The sequence below is a fragment of the Penicillium odoratum genome (assembly GCF_028828045.1).
Source record: "Penicillium odoratum strain IBT 22623 chromosome Unknown utg000004l_segment0_segment0, whole genome shotgun sequence".
Lineage (NCBI taxonomy): Eukaryota > Fungi > Ascomycota > Eurotiomycetes > Eurotiales > Aspergillaceae > Penicillium > Penicillium odoratum.
In genome coordinates this window covers 2,476,925-2,498,730 of record NW_026643146.1, presented here as the reverse complement: position 1 = coordinate 2,498,730, position 21,806 = coordinate 2,476,925, and the positions used below count along the sequence as shown (strand labels likewise).

The 21,806-nt window shown below is 46.2% G+C and overlaps 10 protein-coding genes across 10 annotated transcripts; 7 read left to right on the top strand and 3 right to left on the bottom strand.

Annotated features, from left to right (window-relative positions):
* Window positions 1-1,011: 1,011 nt before the first annotated feature.
* N7520_005205 (uncharacterized protein) lies at window positions 1,012-1,315 on the bottom strand (the record flags this gene model as incomplete). Its single annotated transcript, XM_057139139.1, has 2 exons — window positions 1,012-1,020; window positions 1,115-1,315. 2 exons carry the CDS (start codon window positions 1,313-1,315, stop codon window positions 1,012-1,014), a joined length of 210 nt encoding a protein of 69 aa, XP_056997346.1.
* An 841-nt stretch (window positions 1,316-2,156) lies between these two features.
* Window positions 2,157-3,346, top strand: N7520_005204 (uncharacterized protein; the record flags this gene model as incomplete). The annotated part of the gene is made up of 5 exons (XM_057139138.1): window positions 2,157-2,226; window positions 2,289-2,390; window positions 2,427-2,775; window positions 2,821-2,947; window positions 2,999-3,346. Coding segments are annotated over 5 exons (996 nt in total), but the record flags the coding sequence as incomplete, so codon positions are not given.
* A 594-nt stretch (window positions 3,347-3,940) lies between these two features.
* Window positions 3,941-4,949, bottom strand: N7520_005203 (uncharacterized protein; the record flags this gene model as incomplete). Its single annotated transcript, XM_057139137.1, has 3 exons — window positions 3,941-4,095; window positions 4,162-4,604; window positions 4,669-4,949. 3 exons carry the CDS (start codon window positions 4,947-4,949, stop codon window positions 3,941-3,943), a joined length of 879 nt encoding a protein of 292 aa, XP_056997344.1.
* A 3,298-nt stretch (window positions 4,950-8,247) lies between these two features.
* N7520_005202 (uncharacterized protein) lies at window positions 8,248-8,430 on the top strand (the record flags this gene model as incomplete). Its single annotated transcript, XM_057139136.1, has 1 exon — window positions 8,248-8,430. The coding sequence occupies one exon, from the start codon at window positions 8,248-8,250 to the stop codon at window positions 8,428-8,430; it is 183 nt and encodes a 60-aa protein (XP_056997343.1).
* A 2,096-nt stretch (window positions 8,431-10,526) lies between these two features.
* Window positions 10,527-10,853, top strand: N7520_005201 (uncharacterized protein; the record flags this gene model as incomplete). The annotated part of the gene is made up of 1 exon (XM_057139135.1): window positions 10,527-10,853. The coding sequence occupies one exon, from the start codon at window positions 10,527-10,529 to the stop codon at window positions 10,851-10,853; it is 327 nt and encodes a 108-aa protein (XP_056997342.1).
* Window positions 10,854-11,546: 693 nt separating this feature from the next.
* N7520_005200 (ankyrin repeat domain-containing protein) lies at window positions 11,547-12,020 on the top strand (the record flags this gene model as incomplete). Its single annotated transcript, XM_057139134.1, has 1 exon — window positions 11,547-12,020. One exon carries the CDS (start codon window positions 11,547-11,549, stop codon window positions 12,018-12,020), a length of 474 nt encoding a protein of 157 aa, XP_056997341.1.
* Window positions 12,021-14,140: 2,120 nt separating this feature from the next.
* N7520_005199 (uncharacterized protein) lies at window positions 14,141-15,225 on the top strand (the record flags this gene model as incomplete). Its single annotated transcript, XM_057139133.1, has 2 exons — window positions 14,141-14,179; window positions 14,233-15,225. The coding sequence occupies 2 exons, from the start codon at window positions 14,141-14,143 to the stop codon at window positions 15,223-15,225; spliced, it is 1,032 nt and encodes a 343-aa protein (XP_056997340.1).
* Window positions 15,226-15,460: 235 nt separating this feature from the next.
* N7520_005198 (FAD-binding oxidoreductase) lies at window positions 15,461-17,322 on the top strand (the record flags this gene model as incomplete). The annotated part of the gene is made up of 5 exons (XM_057139132.1): window positions 15,461-15,708; window positions 15,752-16,074; window positions 16,118-16,617; window positions 16,671-16,992; window positions 17,039-17,322. The coding sequence occupies 5 exons, from the start codon at window positions 15,461-15,463 to the stop codon at window positions 17,320-17,322; spliced, it is 1,677 nt and encodes a 558-aa protein (XP_056997339.1).
* Window positions 17,323-18,250: 928 nt separating this feature from the next.
* N7520_005197 (uncharacterized protein) lies at window positions 18,251-19,608 on the top strand (the record flags this gene model as incomplete). The annotated part of the gene is made up of 5 exons (XM_057139131.1): window positions 18,251-18,451; window positions 18,500-18,536; window positions 18,583-18,650; window positions 18,696-19,072; window positions 19,131-19,608. The coding sequence occupies 5 exons, from the start codon at window positions 18,251-18,253 to the stop codon at window positions 19,606-19,608; spliced, it is 1,161 nt and encodes a 386-aa protein (XP_056997338.1).
* Window positions 19,609-19,695: 87 nt separating this feature from the next.
* Window positions 19,696-21,417, bottom strand: N7520_005196 (uncharacterized protein; the record flags this gene model as incomplete). Its single annotated transcript, XM_057139130.1, has 5 exons — window positions 19,696-20,363; window positions 20,410-20,708; window positions 20,754-20,977; window positions 21,025-21,078; window positions 21,124-21,417. The coding sequence occupies 5 exons, from the start codon at window positions 21,415-21,417 to the stop codon at window positions 19,696-19,698; spliced, it is 1,539 nt and encodes a 512-aa protein (XP_056997337.1).
* Window positions 21,418-21,806: the final 389 nt, after the last annotated feature.

The following is a 21,806-nucleotide window of genomic DNA, read 5'->3' as shown; positions in this document are numbered from 1 at the left end:
AGTATGCAATTTTCTTCCTTAAACCGACGCAATTTGGCATTTCTCTTATTATACCTAAAAGTATCCTAAAGGGCTGTGTAAAGCCGAAAGATCTCAAACGTATAAGGTGGTCGCTCGGCGTTCTCGTGACTAGGGCGCACTAGTTTATGGGTCAATGGTCGATTAGAATCGGCTTGAGGCTGAGCGGGAGAGGGGCTAACGTCGGGTACCTATGACTGATATGTTAAAGGAGCATAGAATAGTGGCCTGTATTTATTGCTCTAGGTATCTCCGCCTAGTTTACTTTTAGTATGATTAACTTACTGACTATCCTGCTACCCGTAAAAAATATGCGGACTCTATCGTATCTGCGTATTTGCTACGATGAATGTGGGTCGATATAGCTTACATTCACGGTATTAGCGATAAAATCGAATATGCGAATTAATCATTTCTAAGGTTTAAAGGAGATCAATCATTCTACTTTTCAGAGAGACCAAATGAGGCTATATAGTATATATGACGAGAAAATCTTATTTTCATCAACTTGGCTTGGTGGTAGGTATCTAGGGAAATCACGCCGACGATGTGAATTTGTTTTCCTGATCTGCACTAGCTTTATCACAATAATACTTAAGGTCATACTTGTTAAGATGAGACTAAGCTTTTTCTAACGGAAGGAAATCTTAGTAATATATATTCGTTGATGTAAGTGTCCTCCTAGTTTTATGATTAGCTGCTCGGGCTACTTTTTGTAGTCGCGGGCCATAAACTTCATTTGTGAAGGCCCCAAGAATCAAGACATATTCTGGCCTATAATATAGCTTACCTATCACTACTTATCAAGTTTGAAGTTGGCTATCATAAGGGAAAATATTTACCTTTTTAATATTGAAGAATAAGGTCAGAATATTTGGGCCTGGGAAATCCGGTTCTTTCAAGTGTAAGCTTCAGAGTTCCGAAAGGAATATGATCATTCTGGTGAATACTTAGAATAGTTATGAATATAAATATCGAAACTCGACACTCGGATCAAGTCAACTGTACAACACGAGAAAATAACTCCTGCATTGGGATTTTTGCGGTCGGTAGCTTGGTCAGTCGTGAATACCAGATATAGAAAAGCAAAACTGACCTGTAAGAGCTCCTCAAAAGACTGGCATTTCAATCGATTCAATAGACTTTCGATCTCAGTACTCCAGTAATGGGGCGGTGTGTTGTTCTTTTTTAGCTTCGTCACAATCTCCGTTAGGGCGAATAGCTTAGACGTGGCGGCGTCCATCTCCGCAAGGCTGATTTTGCAACTATGCTCGACCCCCACTATACGATAGACCATTATCAACATTATAGCCTACGCTTTCATTACAGATGCGTCTTACCAATCTATACCCCTCTAGATTTCGTAAGTGACATAGTATCAGCACTCAGGGTAGCGAGCACTCCCCCCAAATCACGCAGGTACTTTATTTCCTTAAAGACCCACCATAAATCAATAACGATACCACATACTAGCTAAACGATTACTACGATTTTACTCTCCGTGACAAGGCACTTGGATGCCAGGGTCTAGCTCACAGACAGAGCCACCAGTTCCCACATCAGGAAGGCATAGTTCGCATAATAATAAGTCTCGAGGAGAGTACGGAAGCTCGAATAGGATAACTAACTCATGGTATCACGCAAGACAGCTACAGAAGAGGACTGCTCTAGGCGTTTGACGTGAACAAGCTCCGCTTTGCCCCTTCGATAGCGCCGCAACTGGCCTCAACAAGCTTGTCAAATGTTCCAGTGAAGCGCGCTTGTCATTCGGGATGGATCTCCCCTTACAGCTCATAATAGCGTAAGTCAGATGTAAATTGTAGGTTGAGACCTGCAATCCCCCAGAAATTAACTCAATTCATCGCTAATCGAGTTAGCCCAGAAAAGAAGCCTATTTCCTCGGATTTCCCCTGCCACACCTGTAATTCGTATTTTCTCTCATAAAAGAGGATCTTCATCATCATCTCCGCTCCATTTGCACAATTTGCCCTATCTGGGCTAGACATTATGGCGCCCTTGCTTGCTCACTTGATACCCTACCCCATAATTTTTGATTTGACCCGGTTGTCACCTCGAACGAATTCAGGGACCAATGGGTTCACCCAAACGATGTGTTCAGTGTTCTGCTCATTCTAGTCGGTGATGTCGTCGCTCGCGCGCTGGCGCAACTTGCAGGTGGTGTTCTGACACCTATTACATTCTCATTTGGTATTACCTCTCTAGACACTATTCTGTCTTCATGTGCATGCTAATTCGATGCCACTTAAAAGGATGGGTAGCTTGTTCCGTCTCTGCGCTCGTCTCTGCCGTTGGCGAAAACAAGCTAATGCCACAAGACCCGGATTGCAAGTGCATAGTCATCAACGGCAAGAGTGGATATATCAGAGAGAATTCGAGCTAGATTATAGGCACAATTTTGCGCGACTTTGATGAATGGAGTGATCAAAGGACTAAGAAAAAGATCAAAGAAATCTTGGACGAAAAGTGGAAAAAGCTGAAAGCTAAAAGATTGGATGCGGAAATGCCAACAAGAGCTGGCCTTGTTGTTACTATCTATGAGCCAAGTGTGACAAAACCCTCTGGTATCGGAGAGCGCGATGTCATCTACTGGAGCGGCCTACTTGTTTTGGTAGTCCAGCTAGGAGTTGCAGCTATACCATGTGGACTTTTTGGCGATTGGGGTATTTTGTTGATAACAGTCTCGGGTAACGCGCTTGCCATCGCGACGGGCCTTCTCCCACAATGGAAGAAGGAAAAGTGAACGTGTCGGACGAACTCCGAGCAGTTCTATATCCTTACCAGAGGTAATGGTGCCCAACATGCCATCGTTATTCTGGGGAATAAACATGGCTTGAACCTTGAGGATTTGGCATCGGGGCAGAGCAATCTTGATGCCTCAGCTAATCAGACTATTCGAGCTTTACTTCTCGTGCTTTCGACTCTCTGAGTTCTTCTTCTTATTGCTGCGGCCGGATTACAGAAGAATACTTGGTTTCTTCTTGCCCTTGGTGCTATCGGTATTGTTCAGAATATATTCGTCGCTGGTTGGAATAGGCGCCCAGAAAGCTTTGGCATCCCCCTCGACTTTGTCAAGGTTTTGGGTAAGCCCGAAGTGATGGATACACTATTTGAAATCGAAGAAAAATATGGGGGTTTGGGTCGGAGCATGCTAAGTGTATTCTTTCCTGGGAAGCTTCGACGAGATGACATCAAGAAATGGGCGAAATTCGAGAGTGAGGAGGCCCAATCAAATGCATACCAGGCTCGGATGGAAAATTCCTCGGGTGGAAGTGCCCCAGGCCCAAGCCCAAGTGGATATAACAATTGAAAAGGATTGCGAATAACAAAGGTGAGGCTAGAACTGGCTACCTAAGTTGCCTTTTATTGATGTAGCTTACTCAGGCCGCTCGCCCCTAGACTCAGATCAGTCTCATACTACACTGCTTTGATTCTTGATCCTCGAGTGAAATGAGATCTAATAATCAGTGAGCTTGACAATAAAGATGCTGGGCATATGATTCTAATATCTATTCATGAGAAACTCCACCTGAGATATCTACGCCAAGGGTGGCACTTGCGATTCAACGGTATTCAGTGCACTGTTTCGCAAGACTCAGGATCACCCTGCTTTGTCCACTTTATGCCATGGGTCATTGTCACTTCAAGAGATTCGAAAAGAGAGACAGAAACATTCCCAGAAGGGTATTTGGTATATAGCAATTGCTAGCATTCTTTTCTAGTTCTCGAGGCTTGTGTCATATAGACGGGTGCTTAACGCTAAAAATATACGAAAAAAAGAGATTCGCCAGATTTCTAGACTTGCAGCAGAGGCCAATCCCAAAGTTCATCATTGTAACGAAAGGCCTCCCGAGGCAGTGCAAGGTTATAGGAGCTTTGTGACGTGTAAAGGGACAGCCAGATCTTACAAAGCCTCAGCGGTCGAGGTCCTCATGCGTCCCTCCTCAGCAATTCTCTCCTTGTTCATGGTGTCAACGGTGTCAGAGCGGGTATCGCTGGGGGAAGACGAGCGTTTCTCTACATTATTGGTCTCGTCCAAATTCGTCGTGTCGGCAGCATCTAAGAATTGTCAGCATGTGTTCGTCACAAAACAATCAATCACATTAAAATGACGACAAGACTTACCAAGCTGAGGCTCCTTGGGTGGGGGGCAGTAAAAGCCAACAGTGAGGCAGATAATCATAAGAATAATCTCCTCGAGGACGCCCATGCAGAGATTGACGGTGGGGTTGGGCTCAAACAGGTTGAACCGCGCGATGGTCGTGTAGTCACCCAAGCAGCCGTAGATGGTGCGCACGATGAGCAGTGGCGCACAGGCGTAGACTGAGTACAGGATGATCTTCTCGTTGCGAGGCATCTCGTTGCGGTAGATGGTCAGGTACCCCAGAATGGCCAGCAGGAGACCCAAGCAGCCGACGAACATGCCCAATGCGGCTTGGAGCATGGGGGGAATGTTGTAGCTGTCGAGGGCCTTGATAGCGCCGGCGATACCAAGGGCCAGCCCGACCAAGCTGACGATGCTGACAAAGATGAAGATCCATTTGGAGAGCTTGTTGATCGAGGCGTTTCTGAAGAAGACATTCCTACGTCAGTCCCGAGTCACGCGTAGGTGGATATCAGGTTGCGACTTACACTCTTTGCAGCAAACCCAAGGCAGCCAGTGTTAGGGGAGCGATGCCCAACAAGTCGCATGTGATTTTTGTGGTAACAACATCGATCGAGTCGTCAGTGATGGTGATGAGCTGGCATATAGCGCCGGCAATTCGGAGACAAGCGAGGATAATGAGGAATCTCCAACATGATGCCACAGCCTTCATTCCTTGCTGGTAACACAAAAGAATGGCGAGGAAGAGGCAGGGCACAAAGGCGATGAGCTGCAACAACGCGATACCATCTTGATAGCTAAACGTCATCTCGGATCGAGAGGGGCTGGAGCGGCGAATATGGCGGGCAGGTGCCTTGCTGATGGCTGATTAAAGGGCAATCTATATTACAAGGTCAGGGTAGTGATTGAAGGCCCTAGAAAACTGGTATGATCTGTTGAAACAAGTATGAGGGATAGGGCGAGGGTTGGGAGTCATTCGAACACCAACTCTTGCCTTGGACGAGAAAATGATAAGAGGGTAATCAATGCAACGTCCAGGGGTAAAATAAGAGAGCGGCCTCCCGTGGTAGAGCAGGTGTAAGATGAAAATATTGCAATGCATTCGGGCTGTGCACTTGAACACAAAGACGAACGAGGCATTCAATGACAACTTGAGGATTTCAAGCATCTCCATGTGGAGCAACTACAATCAACATACCTCATTAGGAATGGATTCAAGATGTGGCTGCAGTGAACGGGTGATGGTGTGGATACCTCTGCCTGTCGCTCTGCCGGCTAGTCTACTACTGGACTGCCTGGTCATCGCCCCAGAGATCTCCTTGGTGGCGCTCCCCTGTCATCTTTTGGGCTCTGCGTGACAGCCTCTCTTGCCCCGCTATTCCGTTTCCGCCCCCATTTTGTTCCTTTTGCCGGCCTCCGAAATGCTATCCATTTTGGGTACTAGTAGAATTTCCCAACCCCACAACTCTCGTCCGTATCCTCCCTTTTCATACGTCCAAGGACTCTCTTACTTCGCAATCGGTTATAAAACGCGTATACGGACTACGTAATTTGCCAGCCACACCATATACGTAACGATCCCTCCCTTAAGGCTTGACGGCTGAAGCACTGCCACTAAGAGTTGCTGTCGCCTAGCCCCACCAAGCTACCCATTAGCCCCATTAGTAAGATTGATCGACGCAACCACCATCCTACTAGAAACACGTGCAATGTCCGTCTTCTTCCTCTGAACAGCCTACTTTACGCGTAGTTCCTGTAACAACTATTATCTTACTAGTGTCGAGTGCCTGGGACCTCCGTTATCCACCCTACTTTGTCGTTTCCGAGCGGGACTAGCACGCTTTAAGATCTTTACTACAGAACATGTGCACGACGTCATCTAGAGCTGTATGGGAGAGCCCTGGGGCGTATAACTAGACATTTGTCCTTGGCTCACATTTAATATTTGTCAATTGAAATAGTTTCATTGTGGTATCATCACGCGGTAATTGCTCTCAACTTGATCCTAAGATGCACTTGCGACTGCCCAAGCTTGAAAAGAAAAGTCAAATGATTTTTCATCAGCACTTTTGTGGGGGCAGGTATGGAGGTTCCAACAATAAATATATATAACTCTTCTATGAAAAGGCATAAAGTTACTAAGATATTTCAATTCTCTTTGTCTAATTATAAGATCTTTCTTTGAACTCATAATATATTATATACTACATATTATGTTTTTTAATACGTTTTTGATATGATAAATATAAACATTGTTATAAATAAAGGAAATAACGGTAATATGAAGTCTACTACCCTTTGTGAGAACTCAAACAAGATATGACAGATGCAATTATATAAAATCAAGAAAATCTTCGATCAACTTTCCAGTTACGACTATTGTTACTGCTAGAAAATTCATTACCAGATACTCAAATCCTTGGTATCCGTGCATGAATAAAACAGTTGCTGTTGTTAATATAAATATTGACTTAATTGGTAAAGACTTTTCTTGTCGAGAAAATAGATGTCGGATCGGGGCCGGCCTACGCTTCATATATATTAATAGGATTAATATTTTGTTTAACATTAGTATATTTCTCCACCATTATCAGGAATACAATCTCACACATGCAGTGGACCAAGTGTTGATTTAGCAATATTTCCCGTTTTTCTCTCAGCTACAGTTACAAAAGCAACTGCTAATGAAGCTGAGCATTCTTCCACAGTGCTATTTCACCAAGTGTAGAAGTAGGTGCACCTACTTCAGCTAATATTAGCTATTTACGAAATTTGTCTATTAATGGATATATTGAAAAAACGAAAAATTCAATCAAATAAATGAGAAAATGTAAAAAACCATTAATTAGTTGAAGATATATCATATAAAATTCCTCCAGCACAGATAGATAAACCAAAGATAAATCTAGCATATTAGGTATTCAGAAGTATCAACCAGTGGATTCTGGACCCCTGCTACTGCCTATTATTTTTATTTGAAATGATTTGAAAATTGGTTTGCCTACAAAACGGAGGGCGTCCAAAAACATATCGAAATTTAAGCTTTGTACGGGCCGAAAATATAAATCCACTGGACCCCACCCCACTTTTTTTCTCCCATACCAAAGAATCCCACCCTCATTCCACTGGTGTCCGGTGGAATTACCCCTGTGAGTTAGATTTATCCATCCTATTTAGGGATAGTGTTAGAACTTTATACAAAAATAGGCTAGCGTGGGTAACCGCGACCTAACCCGTAACCCGTATAGGGTGAGTTACGGGTTAACTCGACCTATCAATCAGGTTTGCGGGTTCGGGTTACGGGTTGACTTAACCTACCCATTTGCGGGTTATGGCACAGACTACTCGGACACAGTAGCTTTCTTTTCTAGCGCCCTACCCAAATCGCGCTAAACTGAATTCGGCCCGTCAAAGTCCCCTACTATCTTGTCTTGATGTATTTCTGGTAGATCACCAGAATTACCGGAATTATAGGTCCCGGCACGGGGCAGACCATACTTGTCGAAACGCCCTGTCTGAGACATACGCTTTGTTTCGCGGGCCTATCACGACGTTAAGCCATATAAGGCTATTATGAAAACAACACCTGACTGTCACTAGTTATTCGGGGATCATATAATACCAGAGTTCGAAATGCCTACGATTGGGCGACCGCCTTCGTATTTCCAACAGCATTATCATACCCCTGGAGCTTCCTCGATACATTTTCGCAGACGCCACGCGATTATGACGCTGAAACCTTTTACAGACTTTATACCTGAACAATAAAATAGCCCGCAGACTAGTACAAGCTTATCTCGAGCAGCATCGTACAGTAAAAAGCATTGATTACCGTACATTTACCTCAAACTCATGGCAACTCCGCAATCGGGCGGCTCAGTTGAGCGTGGTCCTGACCACCCCCGAGTTCATACTTAGCACGGCTATCTAATTCTTGTCCAGCAGTGACGGTTTTACCGGCGCCGTTAGTGGGCATACCTTCCAATTCGCTTCGAGCTGTTCTAAGAGCTATAACATCCTGCTCATGTGCTCGGGGATTCTGCCCCGTCTTGGCTTTGCGTCTCTTACTAAAGAAGAGCAGATAACAAGCCAGTACGAGAAGCCCGATGGCTACGACCACGCCGGTAACTATTCCGGCTATTGCCCCGCCCCCTAAGCTTCTGTTGGATGTCGTAGATGTCGCTGTCGTTGAAGGAGAATCGGTGGGAGCGGTCGAGGATGTGGAAGTGGAGGCGAAAGTGGATGTAGAACTAGCTACACAGAAAGCAAAATTAGAGAATAATCCGTAGCGGGCTGGTAAGATAGACAAGCATCCACTCTGTGGGATATAGCTTACGTCGGCTTTGTGAGAGGACGCCCAACACCTTCACACCCTTTAGGGAGCTTCCAGGCTCCGCGCATCCATCAGAGTTGCTATTATCATACCCGATCCCGTCTGCTTGAGGAGCACAACAAAAATACCCGCCATACTTATACATTTTCCACGATGAGTTTGCACAGCTCGGATACTCGAGTAATGTCTGCGTACAGTTGGACCCGACACAGCAATCCTTATTGTGCCAACCGAAGCATGATGCGCCTTGGGGACAACAGGCACGAAACGGGGCCAGGGTAGTACCGCAATCGCTCTCCTCGGCTAGGCAGGTACCATTTCTGCGTATTGCGAAACCTTCCGGTGGGGCAAGAGCCATTTTGTGGATTCAACGAGATGCGAAGTTCGGACCGGTTAACAGCCAGACATAAGGGAAGTTGCTTGGTAGTCATTGTATGAGAGTCCTCCGAGGTTCTTACCTTATTATTACATTACATATAGCTGTGCCCCTTTTCTGGCGCTCTGGTCGCTCGGTTAGAACGGTTGACAGGGTGGAGCTCTTGGACCCAAGGTTACATTGAGTGGGTGTCGAGCTCCACAGTCGCGGTTAACACTAGGTGGGGATGATCTCGTCTGCTTTTGACAGCTGGATTCAAGTGTAGATTCCTCTAATAGCAATGTAATGGGTATACTATAGAATGCTTCCAAGCTCAACAGGCTAAGGAGTCTAGGAAGGAAAAAGCCTGTTGCAACCACCGGTCTACAACTCCACTATACCCCCGCCAGAGGCTATCCCCAGTACGGGTCCGTAGTAAGGGCTGGAGGACTGAAGCTTTACTAGTGCGCGCAGATACGAAGGACTCTACCTATCATAGCCACCAGCGACTGTTTGGAAGGCCCATGCGATTTTCGAATGAGGAAGGGTGTCATCTGGGTTCTCCATTTCTTTACTGGGCACTAGTCTTATCATCCCAAGTCTGACTACTTTCAGCGCCGGTAGTAGTCTTACTATGAGCCGCTTGATACTGATACAGTAGAATTCGAAAACAGATTACTCACGATTTCTTCCCCAGCGCCCCACTCAGATCGCGCTAAACCGGATTCGGCCAGAAAGTCCCCGCCATCTTTGTTTGTTGTACTTCTAGTAGATCTAAAATTACCGTAAGTACAGTTTTCGGCATCGGGCAGGCCATACCTCTCAATTGATATACTCTCCCAAAGCCACTGACATCACGTGCCTCAAGTCATTCGAGCGGAGTTTGTTTCCATCCCCTTCAGTACAGTAAATTGAGTCCCACACGTTAACAACACCATAGCTATCTTTGGGTATGCGCTCTGTGGCAAAACGCTTCTCTACAACTATTAAATTATACAGTGATATCTAAAATCAGTTCTATTTCTTCCTCTCTCTCTTGTTTCTCAAAAAGCCCCACATCTATCTAGTCTGTCTCAGGAAATGCTTCCGCCGGCCTTGTAGTCACTTTGTATCTTCGATGAGTCAACATCAAGTATGGTTTCTTCATTTCTTAGTAGGCGCCCCACTCGAAGCACGCTTGCAGAAGCTGTTTACCGTCTGGACACCAGACGGAGAATCCACCTGATTGAATATTTCCGCACGTGCCCTTGACAGGCCCACTTCATTGTAGGGAGATCGGAAAGAACAGAATACGTGGCAGAGGTTTACTGCGCCTCGTCGGATACTCTGCGATCCTCTAACCCATCAGTGATCTAGCTTGAAATATGAGTCACAGTAGAATAAAAATTACTCTCGTCCGATCTCTTTCTCTTACAAAGTGTTAGTCGTCACCATCTGTACAGCGTTCGTGCGATGGTCATTTTCAATTCTAACTCTGCCAGGTTTCTGCCAATACAGGATCGTGGGCCTGTCCCGAAAGGCTCGAATGCCTCTAATGCCAGTAAATTCGATTGACTTTATGACAGCCATCACTCTGGCATGAATCTTTCTGCATAATCAAAGTATCGTGGATTGCGCATAAGCGTGTAGAGCGAGGTTCCGACGATTGTTCCTGACGGAACGTACTTTCCACGCATTTGATCCCCAAGTCAGCAACCATGACAAATGGATACAACTGGTGTCCAACAAACATCTATGAACTGCATGTTATACTTCTAGATGACACAGATGACATAGTTGACACCCTCCAGATCGAGGAGAATGGGAACTTGTTTGGCAAGTGGAACATCGTGTCTCTTGATCTCATCGAAAACGAAAGGTTTATCTCAGGTGATTCCCATCCGTTGATAGAAGCAAAAGTTTCTCTCGCTCGAGAAAAGAAAAATGAACATATGATACTCATTGAGCCTGGTTTGACTTCTCAACGGACTGGAGTAAACAGAGGTCTTCTGGTCAAGCCTTCGATCATGGGTGATAAGACCTGACTCGATTGTTATTGTGATTACATTGGTCCAGTTTATTCTCATCCAGCGTTGATGGGATCAGAGATCGAAAAGGATGGTCCAATTTTGTCATTCCACGTTCACGTTGGATACGATGAGATGAATCACAGCAGAAGTGACCAAAGTACCACGAAGAAAAAGAATGCCCAGAGTATGGTCGAGGAAACGAAGAGCATGAAGAGCTGTTCGCACAATACGCAATACAGGAAACGACAAATTGGTCATAAACCATTTGACCTTGATGCAATGAACGATTAGAAGCTACTGAAAGAGTTCATCAAAGCTGCCAGCGATGGCGAGGTGAAAAAGTTGAATCTCTTCTAAAGCGATCTCTGATCCGAACCGAGCTGACGAATCCGGGTGGACCGCATTACACCACGCCGTTTGGAGTAACCACCAAAAAGTAGTAGACCTACTTCTCAAGGTCAAAAATTTGAATCTCCCACAAAAGATTAAACGCGCAAAGGAACCACTACACCTCGCAGCAGATCGTGGCAACGAAAAACTGATGAGAATGCTACTGAAAGTTACACTCCTAACTGGAAGCGAGATAATGATGGGTTGAATGCTCTACACCTAGCAGCGATGAATAATGTCGCCGCAATTTTGGATGAACTCCTGCAACATAAATGGGAAATAAACGAAGTCGATGCTAAATGACAGACTGCACTACATATGGCTTCTGATCGGGGCCACGAAGCTGTCGTGCGCGCCCTCACCAATAAAAACGCCGATCATACTCTCAAGAACCAGAACCAGGAAACAGCTTTGTCTCTTGCAGTTTTCAGTGGTCAAGGAAAGACTGCGAAGCCAGACAAGGGGAAAGAAACTGTATTCCATGTCCGGGGTGAGCGTCAAAGGACTCTGCTTCAACGCGCAGCGGTGCAAAATCAAATTCTAGCTATCACGATACTCGTCAACCTTGGAGAAGATCTTGAAGCTCAAAATCGCAATGGCTGTACTCCTCTTCATTTGGCAGTGACCACGGGCTATGTTACCACTATTAAGGCACTCATAAAACTCAAGGCGAACCTTGAAGCACAAGATAACTATGGCAGCACTCCCCTTCATCTGGCGGCTTCGAGCTTGGCGCGAAAGCTGAAGCTCAAGATAAGGATGGCTACACTCCTCTTCATTGGGCAGCACTGAGAAGCCGTGATGCCGCTACTAGGATACTCGGCGACTATCTTAAAGCTAGGCTGATGACAGTGACGTCGACAATCTCTGCTGCTGCTGCTGTTGATTATGAAGAAGATTAAGAGGTGCCTTACTGACATGAGCAGTGACAATTTCTATTTCTCTAGATCGATAGGGCCCGTATGACTTGGCAAGGAAGCCAAATTGTTGATTATGGGTCAGGTACCCCTCCGTTTGCTCCATTGCCTGATTTATCTCTGTCCATCTTATTATCTGTTTCCCTTTATCATACTTTCCGGAATCCGGATTACAGATCTTGCTGGACCATATACGACTCAATCCCCTGCCTTTAAAGTAGTATAGAACAGAAAATTGTCATACGTCAGATTCTTCTACAAATTCTCGGAACGTAACGTGAACTGTATAAACAATTCTCATTGGGCCAGGAAAAAACCTTGCACTAACAGGACCACACGGGCCGGGGGCGACTGGCCCCGGAACCATCTTTATCTATATCCACAGGACCACAACGACAGGCATAGAACGAATAAAATCTCTCGATCGCCGGACTTATATCCGATCGATACAGTGAACGCGACACATGATACCATATTTGGAATACCGCCACCATCCACTCATAAGTCGAACCTCTACCTAGTTCATTTGGGTTGACGTACGAAGACAGGGGAATGATAGGCTGAGGCTGAATGTCTTGTGCGACCAGAGGCTGTGTGTGATTCAGCTGCATCAGCGCGAATGCAAGTCAACAGTGCGGTAATATTATCCGAGCACGATAATAGGTTCTGGATTCGGCATTTTAGGACGAGTTCGTAGATTGGTAGAAAAAGCAAAATATAGTTCGTGATGGGTGACCAGCTCAGCTGGGCATAAATATGCGAGTCTCCATCTGCTCCTGAAAGTGCTTTTAAAGATTTACGACCGGTCACACAATGGGAAATGAAATCTGGATACAGTGGCTCCCGCAAGTCACCAATAACCTAAATCTACCATCAACTATCCTCCTAGGCGCACTAGGAATCTCCCTGTTTACTTACTACCTCCACAAAAAACTCTCTGAACGCGTGTTGAACAACTTCCAAGCTCCAGAAAAATGGAATCCGCAGAAAGAACTCGTTCTACTCACAGGTGGTACAAGCGGAATAGGCAAACAACTCGCAGAAGATTTATCTCGTACCCAATTTCCGCATGATAGTCCTCGACATCTATAAGCCTTCCTACACATTACCTCCGAATGTCACATTTTACAAAACAAACATTACATCATCCACGGAGATCTCGGAGGTAGCAGATGTTATTCGAGCCGAACATGGGGACCCTACGATCCTAATAAACAACGCCGGCGCTTTCGGACATGGAACTATTCTCGAGAAACCGGAAAATAAGATCAGAGAAGTACTCGAAGTTAACACGATTGCGCATTTCCTACTGGTCAAGCAGTTCTTACCATTTATGATCCGCGAAAATCGCGGACATATCGTCACGGTTGCGAGTATTGCCAGTTTTGTCGCTGTAGGCGAGATGGTGGATTATTGTTGTTCTAAAGCGGGTGCGCTTGCGTTCCATGAGGGACTGAGACAGGAATTGAAGTTTTGGTATAATGCTCCGAATGTGCGGACAAGGTTAGTGTCATCATTATTTGTGGTGGTCTTCGCTCATTTGAATCTGTATAGTATTGTTCATCCGCTGTGGGTTGGTACGCCTATGATTAAAGGATTCACGGATTATCAGTCCGTTTTTGGACAACTGATTATAACGCCCAAGTTGATTTCGGAGGTTATTGTGGAACAGATTGTAGCGCGGAGAAGTGGACAGATTATTCTTCCTAGACATTTTAGATTGGCTGGATCAATTCGGGCTTTTCCACTTTGGTTACAGGAGTTGATTCGGCCGGTGTTTTCCAAGATTGTAAGGAAAGTGAGAACTGTACGTGATCAAGCTCTCCAGGCTCCAGGGCTGTGATGTAAACTCAGTTTGGTTTCTGGTATATGCAAGTTCGAAAATTCATTATCTTTGTCGAATCTCGGAGATTCGGAGTGTTCAATCCGGACCCATAATATCCCCATAACCTTGGAACGCCATCACATCAAGCGGGGTATGAACTTACCATCACCATGATTCCTCAGACTCAAAAGGCAGCGATACTTCAAAATGTAAGTTTTAATTTTCAATTTTATCCAAAATTTTAATACTAACACCACCCAAGCCAGGTCCAAACTTCACCTTCACAATAAATTCAATTGAAGTCCCCACAATCACCCCGCAACAAGTCCTCGTCCAACTCTCCGTTACAGGTCTCTGCGGCACTGATCTCGCCCTTGCAAATGGCCATTTAGGTCCCACGCAACAAATCCTTGGCCATGAAGGAATCGGCCACATCATTCAAGTTGGCTCGGCATGCACGAGCCCACACGCTGTCCTAGGACAACAAGTGGGTGTAGGCTGGCTCCGAGATGCGTGTGGTTCGTGTCGGAACTGTGCACGGGATACGACAAGATGTGAGACGCAGGTATTTAGTGGTCGTGATGTCTCTGGGACGTTGACTACTTACGTCGTTGTTCCTGAACGATATATTACGCCATTACCTGGTGGTGTACCTGTTGAGTTACTTGCGCCTGTGATGTGTGCGGGTGTTACTGCTTATAAGGCACTTAAGGTTGCTACTTTGTTACCTGGCTCGTGGGTTCTTGTTTCTGGTGCGGGGGGTGGGGTTGGGGCGTTGGTTGTTTCTTACGCAAAGGCTATGGGGTATCGGGTGGTTGGTGTGGACGGGGGTGAGAAGCGGGGAAAGGTTTGTATGGAGGCCGGGGCGGAAGTTTATCTTGATTATGAGAAGGGGGATGTGAAGGAGGCTTTGTTGAAGAAGACTGGCAAGCTTTGTGGGGCTGCTATCGTTTGTGCGGGGGTTATTTCTGCTTATGAATCCGCGATTGGATGTTTGGACTACTTTGGGACTTTGGTTGCAGTTGGGATTCCCCCGCCACAGTTGACGATGTCGATCCATCCACTTACTTTGATTGATTACGGGATTCGGATGGTTGGGAGTATTACTGGGGATCGAACTGATATTGCCGAGGCGGCGGAGTTTGTACGTAGAGGGTTGGTAACACCGAAGATTACTGTGGTTGATCTGGCGGATATAGGGGATTATGTACATCGGATTGATGCATTGGAAGGAAAACTGGTGATTCGCCTTTGAAAAAGATTATCTGATGTCACTGGGCCCCACATGAATCAACGAGATAACATTTGACACGCTAGTATCAATGGAATTTATTTCCTGTTTGACACTAGTCACCGGGTGCATCTCGCTTGTGATATGGAGAACTGAGTGGATAGCTTCGTCAGTTGCGGGGCCAGCTGAACAGTGTCCATTGACTATTTGAAACTTCCCAATTTTTTTCCAATTCCCCTCTCCCCTCTCCCATCTCAACATGTCTAACACCAAATTCACTCCATTGGCCTTGCCGCCCAAGGTTACCCTCGATGATTTCAACAGATTCATCCAAGAGATAACCGATCTCGTTGGTATCGACAATGTCGATGTTCTAACATCCAAGGACCAAATCGACGACAAGTCCTACATGGACCCGACATACACACATGACCCTCACCATGTCATGGAGCAGGACTACTTCTTGGCATCTGCCGTGGTAGCGCCGCGGAATGTGTCCGAAGTCCAGTATGTAGCCCCAGAAGACGTGGGAACCGACTAACGTAGACAGAACAATCGTGCGACTTGCTAACACCCTATCTTTTCCCCTGTGGCCTATCTCCATCGGACGGAACTCCGGGTATGGCGGTGCCGCTCCTCGAGTCTCGGGCAGTTTAGTACTCAACATGGGCAAGAACATGAACAAGATTCTAGAAGTCAATGTGGATGGCGCTTACTGCCTGCTCGAACCTGGTGTAACATTCCAAGCGCTGTATGACTACCTTGTCGCCAACAACCTTCAAGACAAGCTTTGGATCGACACTCCCGATCTTGGTGGAGGTTCAGTTCTTGGAAATACCATAGAACGTGGCGTTGGCTACACGCCGTACGGAGGTATGTACACACCCGAGTTTTACAATCCACACTAACAGATGAGACCACTGGATGATGCATAGTGGCATGGAAGTTGTCCTTCCCAACGGAGAGCTTCTTAGAACCGGTATGGGTGCGCTCCCAGACCCTAGCCGTCCAGAGACAGCGGGCCTGAAACCCGAGGACCAGCCTTGGAACAAGACTGCTCAACTATTCAACTACGGCTTCGGTCCGTATGTCGATGGAATTTTCACCCAGTCGAACTTTGGAATCGTCACCAAGCTTGGCATGTGGCTTATGCCCAACCCCGGTGGATATCAGTCTTACCTGGTGACCATCCCACGAGAAGAGGATCTGAAGCAAGCGGTAGATATCATTCGGCCTCTTCGTTTGAACATGGCGCTTCAGAATGTTCCTACAATCCGACATATCCTTCTAGATGCTGCAGTGATGGGTTCTAAGAAGGACTATACATCGAAAACAGAGCCACTTGGGGAAGAGGATTTGAACGAAATCGCCGCAAAGCTCAAGCTCGGACGATGGAACTTCTACGGTGCGCTCTATGTAAGTATACTTATCCTCATACAGGATAGACCCGGCTAGTACTAACTTCACAGGGCCCCGAACCTATCCGGAATGCTCTGTGGGGTGCCGTCAAAGAAGCATTCTCCGCTATTCCTGGTGCGCAGTTCTACTTCCCAGAAGATACCCCCGAGAACTCTGTACTGCGCATCCGAGATAAAACCATGCGAGGTATCCCCACCTATGATGAGCTCAAATGGATCGACTGGCTTCCCAACGGAGCGCACCTATTCTTTTCACCCATCGCTCCGGTCCAAGGAAAGGACGCGATGGAACAATATGCACTAACGAGGAAAAGATGTCTCGAGGCTGATTTGGACTTTATTGGAACATTCACAATCGGCATGAGAGAGATGCGTAAGTCATTCTCTACCCTACAATGACCACATACTTACTCCGACAGATCACATCGTGTGCATCGTTTTCAACAAAAAAGACGCCGAGCAAAAGAAGAAAGCACACTGGCTTATCAAAACGCTCATCGATGATTGCGCAGCTAGGGGCTGGGGAGAGTATCGCACTCACTTGGCTGTTATGGATCAGATCATGGGCACTTATAACTGGAACGACGGGGCGTTTTTGAAGTTCAACGAACTTCTGAAGAATGCCATTGATCCAAATGGTATTATGGCACCTGGGAAGTCGGGTGTTTGGCCACGCCAATACAAGGATGAGTGGAAGCTGTGATACTTTATCCGCTGCGGAGCTGGGTTTGAAGACTTGGCACATCCTTGTATCATTAATCCTCTATACTATTGGCTCTTGCCGGATGAGGGATGGTTTCCTTCCGAGTGGTCAAGCTGTGACCCATCCCAACCTGGTAGTCCTTATTTTTGGTGTGTCCTATTACGTACTTGAAATTGGCAGATCACGATCTGAAGGCACTAGACATTTATAACTAGGTCCAAAGATTCCTTCAGCGCTGTAATGGGTGGATACAAGAAGAAAATTACGAAACGACCACTAGAACCGTTACAGAGTTTCAAAATAACTTTTGCCTTCGAGAAAGTTCACCCTTGTGATTGTCTAAAAGGTGTAAAGATGGTAGAAACTGCATCTCAGATTTCGGGTTCTCTTGCAGCAACTCAGCATATGGCCCCAGCGTCACTCCACAAGTTTAAATCGAATTTTTGTTCTCGATAATTCTCGCCATTCCAAGTTCCTCTCTTCCTAATCAAGTCTTACGTGCTTCTGCAGACGGGGTTATAATCCTTATGTAGTCATAATCCTGAAGGATGTCATCCAGCCAATCAGAGTGACTGAAAGTATACTTCCGCCCCCATATCTCTAAGCGATAGAAATGACTTCAATCTACATTTGGGGGTCAAAACTTACTTACCATATACAACCATGAACGGCCCCCAGAATCCCAGGAGCGGCCCCAATGCCCATATTTTCATATCTTTCTATTGGGTATATGCATAGCTCGCGGGGCAATTGCCACATGGTGATGTAGCTATTTCTGGCTCTGCTTTGCCTTAAGTTGATGGCTCCGCCAGCATGATTAATTCGACCCGTGCTGGCCCTCGAACACTCGCATCTGCAAAGGATATTGTTCAATACCAGTGACGAGGCGAGAAGAGAAGACTAATTAGCTTCGTCTGCTGGCAGACTAATGAATCTATCCACGACAATTGCAGAACTTTCACCCCCGCCGGCGGGGGTAGATCTCTCACAGAATCAGAACCTTCCCAATAATATCGCCATCATTATCGTGTTTGCTTTAGCCGCGATTATCCTTCCTATACGCGTCGTGGTGCGAATCCGTACCAATAAGAAGCTCCGACTTGATGACTGGATCATGATCATTGCCGTTGTAAGTCTATCTCAAGCCATTGCTTCATAACTTTTACTAACATTTAAGGCTCCTCTTGGTGCACTCTTCGCGAGCAATTTTGTCGGTAAGTACCTCCATTGAATATACCTCGTCTAATCTAACTTCATCAGCCGATCACTACGGACTGGGAAAACATGTTTGGCTCTGTACAGTCGGGAACATGATCACAATGAAAAAGGTACGCACACAGCTCGAGGACCTGGGTCTTGACTAATCGAAGCAGTTGCTCTTCGTCTCCTTAGTAATCTATAATTTTGAGCTCTGCATGATCAAAGTATCGATCCTACTGTTCTACCGTCGCGTCTTCGGTATGAATCCGCTAAACTGGCTGGCTTGTTTCTTCTCCATCGGCTGGGTCATCGGGTGTACTGTCGCACTCTGTCTCGCTCCTACCCCGATATCATATTTCTGGACACAAGTCGATGATGAATCGGGTGGACACTATCGATACAGCTTCTATCAGTATTACATCGCCAATGCGGCTACCAATGTCGTCTGTGATTTCCTTGTTATGATGGTTCCACTCCCCATCATTTGGAGGCTGAAGATGCGCGTTGCGCAGAAGATTATGGTTTCCATTGTTTTGTTCTTGGGTTGCTTGTATGTCTCACCCGATCTCAGTACCAGTACCATTCGAGGCTAACACGGTATGGATTAGTGTCTTCGCAGCGAGTATTATCAGAATCCACTACCTCACGAAACTCAAAGGTGAAGGTCTGGTCGATATCACGTGGACTATCGCTCCCGTCTGTCTCTGGTCCACCATTGAGCCCTGCATCTCCGTGATCGGATCCTGTCTTCCGGCGATGCAGCCAATCGTGCAGTGGGCCCTGCAGTTGGAACACAACTACCATATCCGGAAACACATGCCATGTAGAGCGAGAGATTCTCTCCGCGGGATCTTCGGTGCAGATGTGGAAAGTACGGGACGCAGTATCACACCCGTTGATTCATTTGGAGGAACGAAGGAAAATGATGCAGTGAGGTTGTTTGCTCACGCAACCCGGGTGGAAGCTAGTCCTGAGCCTATTTATTGGAACTTGGACCCGTTGGAGGAGTATCTTGGATTGAATTATATCCGAGTCAAGCATGAGATTGAGGTTACTATTGATCGGAAGTCCGATGTTGAATGTTGACTATGTCGAGTCAGATTCTGAAGTTGTTAATATCATGAAATTCTCAATGTCTTCTTGAATGACGTTATGATTCTTAGTAAAGGACAATCAGTAGCTATATCTAAAGTGAGGATTCTCGCGATCGGTAATATCCTCAAAGGCATGGGTGAAGTTAACGTCGGGGATAACCTCCCCAGACGCAATCCTCGCATCCCGTCTCCTATTCTGAATGCTATACCATGTACGCAAGGCAATCAGAATAATAAAGCATAGTCCAAAGCAGCCCAGAATAATCGCAAAGGCAAGGTAGTATCGCGGCGCATCTTTATCCCGAAAGATCTGAGGTCCGATCGCATTTCCGCCAGCCCAGAAAACAAAGTTGCACGCGATGACGATCGACTTCTTAGTTTGGCCAGCCACATTTCGAGACATGAGACTCAGTCCGAGCGATTGGACGGCGAAGAAAGAGTAGAATATGAAGTATGCGATCAGCATGCCGATTTTTCTGCTCGAGGAGAACGGGATCCCGACTAAGATCGATGTGCCGATGATGCAAGGGATGAGTGAGAGGATCATAATAATGATGGTTTGCTTGAAGTGTCGGTCGAGGTATGCGGAGGATATCATCGTGATGGCTGTTACTGCACCGGTGACCATTAACAGAAGCTGACTCGCCCAGGTGCTGAATCCGAATGAGCTGACGATGATGTTGGCGAATGCACCAATACCACCGGATGGGATGGTAGTCAACATTTGAATGAGGGCAAAAGCGTAAACTACATATCGTTAGCAGGTACAGGTAGCTTGGTGGTGGAGACATACGCTGTGGATCGGTAAAGGCCTCCGTAACTTGTTCCCATTTAAAGATCCGATTCTGTAGACCAGTCTGATTTTGTCGCACTCGCTCGACCATCAATTGCTTGTCTTCTTCGCTCCAGCATTTTGCTCGCATAATTGAGTCCGGTAACCAGAAGAAGACAAAGATAGCCCAGAAGACGGTGATAATACCGTAACTCATGAACAGCGCCTGCCATGACTTGATCGGCGAAGTAGAGGGGACGAAAGAGAAGCCAAAGGCCAGAAGGCCGCCGACAATATTCTGGAGACCATTCATCATGAACCTATGTGGTCAGCGACGTTGACAGTTGGCCACTATTGGAGCTTACCAAAAGTTGATAGTGCTGGCCTGCTCTTCCCTTCGGTACCATGTTGCTGATAGCACGACAAATGTCGGCTGGCAGGCAGCCTCGAAGACACCCATTAGCGCGCGTAGCACAACTAGCCCCTCGAACGTGTTCATGGCAGCAATCAAGGAGATGCAAATTCCCCATAGGAGAATATTGATGGACAGCCATTTTCCAATCGGAACTCGTTGAATGATCCAGTTTTCCTACAAAAAATCAGCTAACATCTCTCATTATGGATATTTATACGCACCGGATATTCAACGATGAGAATGGCGATGTAAACGACAGTAGTCAACCACGAATACTAAAAATTGTCAGTAATGAACACCAAAGCGTGAAGTTTTATTACCTGCTGACCATGCAGATGCGCATCGTTCTTAATTCCCATAATCGAAGCAAAGGATAGCGCACCTTTGTCCAATGTCTGAAGGAGGTAGGTGAACATCATCACAACCAGTACTCGTTTATCGATCATCTTCTTCAATCGTTTATTGGTGGCTTCGTCAATCTCGATAGCGCCATCGGTGGCGTACTTGGCAATCTCTTTGTCAACCCGGGTGTAATCAGTATGATTCTTCTGCGGCTCGTCAACGTTCATGTGAGCCACATCCTCAACCTCGTGGTTTTCCGTCTTTGTGGCCATTGTAGCGAAATGAAAGAAGTGAAGTTAAAATATTCAGCTTGAACCCGAATCCAAGAATTTAGGATACTTATGAAGCCAAGATATAACGCCTGCGTCAACCTTAACTGCAAAGTGTAAATAATTTGCAGGGGAAGAAAGAACAGTTGAGATGATTTATCCGGGGAAGCGGGGTGGATCCATCCCCGTGGGGAACGTCCCCCACGCCAGCACGAGATATGTGTAGGGGTTTCGACGCGAAAGCAAGGAAGCTAGTGACGCTTCAAGCCATTGCTTCGGCATGAGACCACCGAGCGACATGTGTGATTGCTTGGTCGGTAACGGAGGTGACCGCATAAGCCTTAGTCTGGATCCACTGGGAGACGCTCGGGTCACAACAACCCGAGCGTGGG